This window comes from Nelusetta ayraudi, unplaced genomic scaffold (genome assembly GCF_046127955.1).
Source record: "Nelusetta ayraudi isolate G7.1 ecotype Tasmania unplaced genomic scaffold, CSIRO-AGI_Nayr_v1 ptg000001l, whole genome shotgun sequence".
Taxonomy (NCBI): Eukaryota; Metazoa; Chordata; class Actinopteri; order Tetraodontiformes; family Monacanthidae; genus Nelusetta; species Nelusetta ayraudi.
The window spans coordinates 2,095,998-2,107,202 of record NW_027466051.1 but is presented as its reverse complement, the minus strand read 5'-3'; the positions used below and the strand labels follow the sequence as shown (position 1 = coordinate 2,107,202).

Here is an 11,205-nt window from a genome sequence, read left to right as displayed (position 1 = left end):
ACACACACACACACACACACACACACACACACACACACACACACACACACACACACACACAGCCAGCACTGTCGCACGTCCGTGTAGTCCGCGTGACTCCATCCTTCCTCCGCCTGTGGTCGGGGGTCTCCCTCATCCCCACCTCCATCCTCCGGGCCACGCGCCGTGCGTCATGACGCCGTGCAGCGTGGTTGGCTCTGCGCGTCGGACGTGAGTCACGGCAGCCCCGGTTATGTAATTAGTCGGGTGATGCTGCTGCTGCTGTCGCCGCCGCCGCTGCTGGTGCTTGTGCACGATCCCGAGGCTGCAGTGATGGATGTCCCATCCACGCACCGCTAACACCGGCCTGCGAGACGGGCGATGCGTCGATAAGCGGCTCCTCGGTGCGGTTCTGCTACGGTTCGCCCGAGACTCCTGGAGGCGCCTCAGACGTCTGGAGGCTGCTGCAGCCTCGCATCATCATCATCATCATCATCTCCATCTCCTCCCCTCTCCTCTTTCCTCCTCCCTCCGCATCCCCACATCTGCGATTCAAAACATCGGTGGGAACCAGAACCCGATGCCTCGGGGTGGAACCGGATCTTGATCCCTTCCCGTCGGATCCCCCCCATCCCCATTCCCACTCCCCTTGCTCACCTCCGCACCACGAAGCACCGTCCGGAAGCGACACAATGGCGGGTCCAGAGCAGGCGCAGCAGCAGCAGCAGGTCGAGGTGAAGGCGGAGCGGCTGGACGACGCCGAGATGGCGCTGCAGGGCATCAACATGCTGCTCAACAACGGCTTCAAGGAGAGCGACGAGCTCTTCAGGCGGTACAGGTAGGTTCGGTTCGGGCCCGAGTCGAGGCGGTGGAGGGACGATGATGATGGGGAGGACAGGGTGTACCGAGCGCGCACAAACAATAGTAGAAAATTACGAGTGCAACATACCAGAGGGGCGGTTTTCTCTGATGCACCGGTTTCCAGCTTTTGGTTTTATTGATTTATTTTATTAATTCTTTATTTTTAGCATTTAATTAACAGCTGACCATCATGCAGACGGGCCGCGTCCGTGCACCCGGTGGAGCGTGCACAATCACACCGCAACCGTGCACGTTTGTTTTTCTATCGCTCGTGCAATTTAAAGGCCCAGTATGTGAACTTTTAGCAACATCTAGTGTTCGGGAAGCATATTGCAAACACTAAATTCATAATTTTTGATAGTATGTGCATACAAAAACCTGTTAGAATAAAATAAAATTCCATTTCCTGCTCATAGATTTGTCTGATATGGTTAAATGTTCTTGTGAAGATGTGACACTGGTTATTTTTTGTATCTGTGAGTTAAACTACAAAATACTCAAACCGTGCAAACCACGACCATCCTTTCATTTTTTTTTTTTACCCATGGGTCCTTTAACTTTTCATTTAGCTTGACTGCAGATGGTAGAAGAAATCAGGTGGAAGCGGAACAGTTAACATACCGCCGTCTCCTTCCTGTTTCCTCTCTGCAGGAGCCAGAGCCCATTGATGAGCTTCGGAGCCAGTTTTGTCAGCTTCCTGGTAAGTCGCACATCCGCTGTTTAGGACAAAAAAAAAAAAAAAATCAGAGATGCAGAGGCGTCCGAGCTGTCACTGCTGACAGTGTCGCCCACTGTTCCTAAGGCCATTAACATAATGGGTGCATCCTCCTCTCGGTGGCGCCAGCGAGTTACTTCCTGCAGGGAATGAAGGCGCTCACGGCTGTAGCATCCGTCATCCGTCATTGCTGCATTTTTCACAGCTGGGTGGTTGCACACAGACACACACACACACACACACACACACACACACACACACACACACACACACACACACACAACCCCCAGTGCGGTGAAGAAGCTCACGCAGCGTGGAGCTGGGGATGGTGATGATGTCATACTCTGGACCCTGATGCAAAACCGGCCCGAGGGCAGCAGGGAGGTCGGTTGGTCACGACTGACCACACACTTCTCCCACAAATACAGCTGACACACACACACCTCACAGATGTCCGTCTGTCCGTCCTTCATCTGTTCTTGCGCACAAACAAGCCCTTTGTCCTCTTCCATGACTGTTGCGTAACGTAACAGCCGCCGCGTCTGCTCACCTTTTGCATAAGAACACTTTGTGCAAATATCCTGGACGGCGTTGTGTGTGTGTGCGGCTGCAGCTGCGGCAGCGGCTGAGTCTCTTGTTGTGTGTCGCGCAGAATGCAATGATGACGTTTGAGGAGGAGAAGATGCAGATGGCCTGCGATGACCTGAGGACCACGGAGAAGCTGTGCGAGAGCGACAGCGCCGGCGTCCTGGAGACCATCAGGAACAAGATCAAAAAGAGTGTGAGTAGCGAAAGCAGGCGACCTTGGGTCTCCTCTTTGCCCCCCACGCGGGCCTGGAAGACGTGGTCACGTGATGCAAAACTGTGGGACTGTTGGCCGCAGTTTGGTTGAAAAGACGTCATGTTAGCGACACCCGTCGGTAGCATGAAGCTACTGAGTCAGCTGCAATGAAAATAAGCTCAAACGATGAAATCATTGTCAAAATGTTTAAATCCTTCTTAATGAAATATCTCTTCGCCCCCTTGTTTGAAGCGTGCACCCCCACCCCCTCCTAAAAAAAGAGAAAATATCTTACAAGCTCTGTTTAACCCTAGCGGCTAGATTGCTCTCTGGTCATCTTCTGACCAGGAGGATGCATCAGGAATGGGCGGGGTTGAGTTGTGGGCCAATGGGAAGGTACAAGCTTCACTGGTTAATCGCGCCATTCCATTCCAGATTTCCTCCAAACTATTGTTCACCTGTAGGTATGATTATATTCTGTGGATTGGAGAAAAAACGGCAAGTTAAAAACTGTGGTTGGTTAAAAAAAAAAAAAAAAAAATCAGATTTGAGGTCTGACTTAAACTGCTGCTGCTGCTGCTGCTGCACCTCAGCCAGCGATGAGATCATCATCAGGCTAATTTAATCAGAACCTCAGTGAAATGTGATCAACGCAGTGAATGTGGGGCATGAAAGGGGGCGCCGTCTCACAGGTCCAGGACATCTCAGGAAGTGGCTTATTGGTGACGGCCTCTAGGGGGAGGGGTTGCGTGTGTGTTTGTGCTGCTGCTCACCCAGTGTCCCCCTCCTCCAGATGGACTCCCAGAGGTCGGGCGTGGTGGTGCTGGACCGCCTCCAGAGGCAGATCATCGTGGCCGACTGTCAGGTCTACCTGGCCGTCCTCTCCTTCGTCAAGCAGGAGCTCTCAGGTAACCTGACCGTCTCACCTGCAACCAAACCCAAGACTTCCACAGTGTCCTGGCGGTCGCACGTGCTAGCTTTCCATTTTTATCTCCCCCTCTCCCAGCTTACATCAAGGGCGGCTGGATCCTCCGCAAGGCCTGGAAGATGTACAACAAGTGCCACAGTGACATCAGCCAGCTGCGGGAGGCCTGCCAGCGGAGGTCCTCCGGCCAGCAGGAGACGGACAACGCCAACCACAACCACGCCGCGGTGGAGAGCGGCGTGACGGCCGAGGCCCTGGACCGGCTCAAGGGCTCGGTCAGCTTCGGCTACGGCCTCTTTCACCTGTGCATCTCCATGGTGCCGCCGCACCTGCTGAAGATCATCAACCTGTTGGGCTTCCCCGGCGACCGGCTGCAGGGCCTCTCGTCCCTCATGTACGCCAGCGAGAGCAAGGACATGAAGGCGCCACTGGCCACGTGAGAATCCTCCCTCTTGTCTTGGTGTCTGATGGGGTAGATGTGTCACTATGTTCACTGTGATGTTAGATGATGTTTTGTGATGGGCTCATGCAGGTGCAAACAAGGTCCAGATTCAAGGTCTTTTTTGTTGGTATGCAAGCACCACGAAATTCTCTCTCAAGTCTCTCGGCTCACACGCAGAAAGAAAAAAAACCCCCAAAAAACCCAAAAATATACAATTTGTTTTTTTTAAAAAATAGAAATATAGCACACATAAGTACGTTAAAAAATAATATATCAAATAAGAAGGTATGAACAGATCTACAGTATATTTACAGAATAATACAATAAATGAAATGCAAATGGGAATATTTGTTATTGCCAAATGAAACGCAACAGCTGTTCAGTGTCTTGAGTTATACACTAAATACACGTGTACGCGTGTATTTTTGTATTCCATTTCATGCCAAAGTGTCCCTTTAAATATTTCAATGGGTCTTTTTGCATTTGCAAACCTTTGTCTACAGAAGGGCATTGCATTGACAAGAAAGAATCTTGTAACTGCATGCTTGTAATTTTTTCTGCGTAATTTCGATAATTAGGAGATGTTTTTTCTGTGAATAGTTTTTTGTGAATTCAACACACTTATTTGTCTGTCCCTTTTTGTATCGCAATAAATATCTACATACGTGTTACCGAGGTTTTATCATCTTCTGAAACTTGATCATCTGTAAAAGAGAGTTTAGTGAGGTTTCTGCCTGCTCAACTCCTCCTGATGCTGTCATTGCTCAGGTTGGCCCTCTTGTGGTACCACACGGTAGTGCTGCCTTTCTTTGCCCTGGACGGCTCGGACACACACGAGGGACTGCTGGAGGCCAAGGCCATCCTGCAGAGGAAGTCGGTGGTTTACCCAAACTCCTCCCTCTTCATGTTCTTCAAAGGGCGGGTCCACAGACTGGAGGTATGTGAGGCGAGGACTCTTTCAGAAGATTATCGGATAATTCAAGAATCACCACCACTTGTCGAGCCAGTTTGTAACAGCTGCCTATTTCCTATTGGTCCACACTGTTGCTGGGCGGAATTGGGTAGGAGTAGAGAAAAGTCATTATTCCATTAGTTCTTTTGCTCTATTTTATGTCTTGTCCACACTCCAGCGTCAAACACTGGCATTGTTTACCAGCTGGCTGCAGCTTCCTGTTTCTGTTGCTGCTAAAAACCTGACTGTAGCCCCGCCCTCTTTCTCCTCATGGGATTCTTATTGGCCCTGTCATACTCTGAGCCTCTGTGCATGTTTCTGATTGGCAATTTTGAAGATGGTCGGCTGAGAAGTCAGACCTTCAATCTCTGTGACTTCCTGGATGCTGATTGGTCTCTCTCTGATTGGTGTCTCTCTGATTGGTCGTCCTTATTCCACCCCAAAACCCGTGCTTGTCGGAGCTTTTCAAGGCCCTCTTAAGATAGCAGTTGCTTAAAAATGTATGAGGCTAAAAAATATCAGGCTCCTCCTTTCGTACAAGGCTGCAACGTGCATGCCACGCCAGTAGTTGGCGCTCCAGTTTGCGCAGCATCGGAGCAGAGCAGGAAGTGCAGTGGCCTCGATGTCACCAGGTCTTCAGACACTGCAGCGCTGCGACATTTAAAATCCACCCAACACACATGTGCGCTAATGTCTCACGTCAGACTTCCTGTTTCCTGGCTCCTCCCCCTCCTGCAGTGTCAAATCAACAGCGCTCTGGCCTGTTTCCATGACGCGCTGGAGCTGGCGTCGGACCAACGGGAGCTCCAGCACGTGTGTCTCTATGAGATCGGTAGGTGGCGAGTGTCCGGGGCGTTGGGGTAGGGGATTGTCCGACTCACGCCCGACTCACACCTGTCCCGCCCTCTGTCTCGTCAGGTTGGTGCAGCATGATCGAGCTGAACTTCGAGGACGCCTACATGGCCTTTGAGCGGCTGATGAAGGAGTCGCGCTGGTCGCAGTGCTACTACGCCTATCTGACCGGAGGTGAGGGCACTGGGCCGATCCGGCTGGCTGCCGGTGGGCTGGTTCTGCTCTGGTTCTCCAAGGTGATCTGAGTCTTTTTCTCCCTTCAGTGTGTCAGGGAGCTTCTGGAGACCTGGATGGAGCCAGCGGTGTCTTCAAAGATGTGCAAAAGCTCTTCAAGAGGAAAAACAACCAGATCGAGCAGTTTGCTGTGAAGAGGGTGAGTGTCTGTGTGGGTATGTGTGCGCAGATGCGCGCATGAGTGTGTGTAAATGCTCCCCTCCTCTGATTGGCTCCTACTTGCAGGCTGAGAGACTGAGGAAGACCTCACCCTCCAGAGAGCTGTGCATTCTGGGAGTTATCGAGGTGCTGTACCTGTGGAAAGCTCTCCAGAACTGCTCCTCATCCAAGCTGCAGGTCATGAATCAGGGTGAGCAGCAGGTTTTTTACAGTCACGTGACCAAACCGGCCAATTGTCTGACCTCCTCCTCTCCTCTGCTCTCAATCAGTCTTACAGAACTTAGATGAAGCTTCCTGCCGAGGCCTCAAACACCTGTTGCTTGGCGCCGTGCTCAAGTGTCACGGGAACATCCGCGATGCCGTCCAGGTTTGGTTCTTTCTAACCCAGACACGTTGCCTTTTGGCCGTCGCCCGGCAAATTCATGTGTGTGATCTGTTGGTCCAGGAGTTCCAGCTGGCTGCTAGAGACGAGTACGGCCGGCAGATCAACTCATATGTGCAGCCGTACGCCGTCTACGAGTTGGGATGCGTACTCCTGGCAAAACCAGAGGTTGGTCGTCCTTACCAAGTTCCACAAAGTCTGATTTTCTTCATTTTCCAATATTTAATTACTTGTCTGTTTTAATTTTTGCGCACCAGACTGTTGGCAAGGGGAGATCACTGCTACTTCAAGCAAAGGTATAATCTATCTATCTATCTATCTATCTATCTATCTATCTGTAGATCTGTAGATCTCTCACTCTAGTTATCTATCTATCTATCTATCTATCTATCTATCTATCTATCTATATATGGATCTTTGGCACCACTGTATCTGTTTGAGCGCTGTTAGCTAAGTTGTTAGCACTCTCAGACTAGCGGCATTTGACAGCTAGTCCTCATCCTTTCATCCTCTTTCTGTCATTCTTTCAGGAGAATTTCACAGGCTACGACTTTGAGAACAGGCTTCATGTCCGCATCCACTCGGCCTTGGCATCTTTAAAGGAGGTTGTGCCTCAGTGAGTCCAGCAGCAGAACGAGGAGGAGCGACTGTGGCTCAAGCTATGCTAATGTTTTGCTTTTTTCTTTTTCCTCACCCAGTTATGCCAATCAGAGTAACTGTTAGCCGCCCAACTGAAATCCGTTCTCAAGGGATTTGGGTTAATTTGCCTCTTTTTTTTAATCGGTGGTTATCTATATTTATTTAATCGTCTGTGTGTTTTACCTCCATCTTGATATCTTCAATTTCACACAGCGATGCTAGCTGTTATCAGCTACTTCCCTGTTAGCATTCAGCTGAACTTAAATTCACTAAGACTCCAATCCATCGCTTAACCTGAAAAAATCTACAAAGAAAGCATGTTTTCTCAAATCTCCACGTGTCCTTAAAATCACCTAAATGTCTTAGCTAGCTACGTTTAATTTCGTTAAAGTTAGAATCTTACATGTCATTCAAATTTTAGTCACGTCTCCTATTTTCAAATGAACATCAGCACTGATAAGGGGTTTTAAACTTTGCCTTTACATTGTTATATTTCAATGTGTTAGACATTTATACTTGCAAAAGTTTTCAGGATTGATCCAGTGATTGGTCTTGATTGAAGATGACAGGGTTGCAACAGCTGCAGTGTAAACCTTTGGGGCAACTGTGATTATTAATGTCAGCTTCCGAGAAAATGGTCTCTTATTGCTACTCTGACATTTATGTTCTGAAACAATCCACCTTTAATAGCTCCCGCTGTAAGTTTTTAGATACGTTTTATCTGCAGTTTTATCAATTTTATTTTGAAGTTTCCTCAGCTTCTTCTTATTCACCCGCACAGCAAAAATCCGCTAAATATTCTGATGTGGATTCACCTCACTGAGACTTGTGCTGTTTCATTGCACACCAACTGTGCAGACTGTCATAGTGGGACATCTTTCTAAAAAATAACAAAAACAAAAACCAAACCACCTAAGAGTGGCAATTCCAGACTTTTTCAAGAAAGACACAAACACGAAAACTTTGCCCTCAATGGGTCCGTTTGCAACCGTTGCAGCTTTTTCTAAAGACTTTTGTCAGTGTAAATCTTTATACATTCAATCCACAAATACAAACTAGGTTAAAAAAAGAGGAAAAACCCCCAAAACAAACAGGTGTTAAGATACAAAAGTGTTCAACTTTACTAAAATGTCTCACAGCTGACAATGACACTCTTCACTCTTTTTTGTGCAAATCACAACTTAAACAAGAGTGTTCCCAAAACCATTTTAAGGTCTTTATTTTTCAACCTCGACGTCAGAACAATGGAGCTGAAGGTATTGAGTTCTTCAGCTACAGATGGATTCCGCCTGAAAATAATGAATAAAAACAGAAAAAAAGCTCTGCTTGTCACGTTCAGTCAGTTCGTTAGGCCACATTTATAAATAAATAATGAGCCAGTTACTTCACCGCAACAAACGCCCTTGTTGTTTTCCTCTTTGGCCAACAGGGAGCGTTGATCCTGTGCACTATGCATGGTAAGGCAGGGTATCAGTGGCTTCAGGTCCAGTGTGTCGGCCCCTGCAAACACATACAGCTGTTCTACTCCAGCGCGCTGGCCGCCGTCAGGTGACCAGTGACCACCAGGTGCTGCTGAGCGTCAGTTACTAGCAACTTTATGTTCCTAGTGTTTCACCTTCTGTTTTTTTTATGTTTTTGTTTCCGTGGTTTCCGAGCTTCAGAGTCGTCGGCCTCTTCGGATCGTGACGAGTTTCTTGTCTTTCTCCTTCTCCTTCTTCTTCTTCTTCTTCTTCTTCTTCTTCTTCTTCTTCTTCTTCTTCTTCTTCTTCCTGTGTGTTGACGGTGTTGTTGCTCTCTTTCCTTTTTTGACGCGAGACCTTGACTTTTATTTTTTTGCAAACACGTCTTTGCACTGTACATAGTCGCGGGTGGTTAACGTGCAGGCCCAAAAGCCTTTTTTTTCCGCCGCCCCGGCACTTTGTTCATTTTGTCGCCATGCCAGCAATACGAATCGACGCAAAAACAAACAAACAAAGAAAAAAAGTCACCTCAACTCACAGCGACAGCCCCCCGTGTGCATGTGTATGTGTGCGTGCGTGCGTGTGTGTCTGTGTGTGTGCGTGTGTGTATCCCGGTCGTGGCCGTTCGGTTTCCCCTCCTTCACTCAGCTGGTGGTCACGGCTGTAAACTGTGGTGAACGTCGTGGTGGCGAGCGCAGAGCTCCGTGGTCGGTGAAATGTCAGTACCAAATACTTTTGTCACTCTTTTTTATTTGTTTATTTGTTTTTTTCTCCTTTTGTTGTGCGAGACTTGCGACAAAATGGAGGTTACGTGTCGGGATGATGCCGTAATAATGTGTCACAATAAACTCTTGTCATGACCTCTGGGTTTCTCTTCTTGTCTCGTCACTTCTTCGGACACTGAAAATGTGTCCAATTGTGTCTATGTGCAACTGCGTGGAAACATAACAACTACGTAGTGGAGCAGTTGTTTAGGGCGCTCAGGTGAAAGTGGGAGTCAGCCCAGCCCAGCCCAGTGTTCCTGGGACCTGGAATCTGTTGTTTCAGTGGATAACAGGAACATGACAAAAGATCCTGTTCCCAAGTTCTAACGGCCTGTAATCCAAATGAACTATAGTCTCAAGTTCTTTGGGCCATGCTCCCTGGGCCTCTGTCATAGTTCCAGGATTCTATCTTCTCAAAGCAATGTTCCCAATTTCCAGGGTCCCATGTTCCCAAGTTCAAGAACCCCACATGTTCAATGTTCCCAAGTTCAAGAACCCCACATGTTAAATGTTCCCAAACCTATCTTCAATGGTCCTATGTTCTTGAAGCAAAGCTTACAATTTCTAGGGTCATATGTCCCCAAGGACCCCATATTCCAAACATTCCTAGATGCCAACTATTCCTAATTGTATGGGGTCTCTGTATGTGCTATCTGATTTGAGACCTGGAGCGTTGGGCCGTAGTATCTCAGGTTCACTCCCGAATCGCCTTTAATGAGATGCCCTACCTAGATGCCCTAGGAGATTCATAGGGAATCAGCGGAGCCAACAGTCAACCTTGACAACCAGCCACGTGTTGATGTCTGACTTATCCTCTGCGACGAGATCCCGCAGCTCCGATATCCATCAGGTGAAAGGGAATTTGTCCCCTGGGGGCATCACTGGGGCTGTGGAAGAACGAAGATCTGCCAAGTGAATTTGGAACAATCGCAACTTGGAATCTCCCAAATGCCGAAAAGTGGATTGAGACGGAACCTGCAGGAAGCCGCGGCTGTCACCAGGACTGTCAGTCGATGAGTTGGTGAGTGAGTTTTTTATTCTCTGCTTCAGATTCTCCACTAGGGGGCGATGATGGCACGCCGATCATCACAGTGATGGCAGTGCAGATGCAACAAAGATGGCAGCAGTTTGTGAGGAGAACCTTGCAAACTCAGCTGATCATGTGACCAGGCCTTGGAGATAATAAGACTAATAATGATATTATAACAAATATAATATAAATATAATGTAATATAAACATGAAAGAGGCATCATATTCAGGGTATTCTTTAAACCGTGTCCATTTGATGGACGAAATCAGTCTAATACATTCAGGACTGGGGCCTGCACAGCGCCCTCTGGCGACACCATCCAGTAGCACAACATTAACTCACTTAACCCGAGTCGCGTGTCACTCGGGCCGTACGGAGCAGCGAGTTCGACCAAAAACCACTGAACGCTTCCCCCCAAATAATCAGAATGTCATCAGTTATGTGTCTATTTTTAACAACTGAACCACTGAATCATATATATATATATTTTTATTATTATTTTTTTTTTTTTAACTTTTTTTTTCCTCCATGACCCTCTGACGTCACCTTCCCTCCTGACGCGTGTGATCAGACAAGACCCGGTGTTGCCGCCAAGGAGCGGCGGCGTCCCTTTAAGAAAGCGGGCCAGTCTCCGCGAGGCCTCTGGGTCCTCTGCTGGCGCGGCCCATGAATTATTCAGGCTTGCAGTGCCACCGGATTTAGACATAGCAGGACGGAGGGCGGGCTGGGAGACAATGCGGCCACGCCCCTGATGCCGCCGCCGCTGCTCTTAAATTATCAACAAGACGTTTCCTTCCACGGGCTCCTATAAAAAGGAGTTTGGCCTACTTTCTGCGTTCCTGAGCAGCAGCAGTCGGACCTTGGGCTCGCTGCTACCTGGTGTTGAGAGCTGTGCGTGTGGTGATTCATTCCGGTGACATCACACCTTCTGAATCACTCCCATGATTCACAGCTGCACTGATGAAATGACACATGGTTGCATTTGAGATGATTACTGCTTCGGAGGGGTTGGGGGTCAGAGACCGGGAA

At 48.4% G+C, this 11,205-nt stretch overlaps 1 protein-coding gene across 1 annotated transcript; it reads left to right on the top strand.

The window, feature by feature from the left end:
* The first annotated feature begins 206 nt into the window (after positions 1-206).
* On the top strand, positions 207-9,241 carry LOC142888199 (tetratricopeptide repeat protein 39C-like). The gene is made up of 15 exons (XM_076026338.1): positions 207-817; positions 1,492-1,540; positions 2,208-2,336; positions 3,130-3,244; positions 3,343-3,697; positions 4,472-4,640; positions 5,394-5,487; positions 5,574-5,681; positions 5,771-5,880; positions 5,967-6,090; positions 6,170-6,267; positions 6,346-6,450; positions 6,540-6,578; positions 6,813-6,898; positions 8,351-9,241. The coding sequence occupies exons 1-15, from the start codon at positions 672-674 to the stop codon at positions 8,358-8,360; spliced, it is 1,737 nt and encodes a 578-aa protein (XP_075882453.1). The 5' UTR covers positions 207-671; the 3' UTR covers positions 8,361-9,241.
* Positions 9,242-11,205: the final 1,964 nt, after the last annotated feature.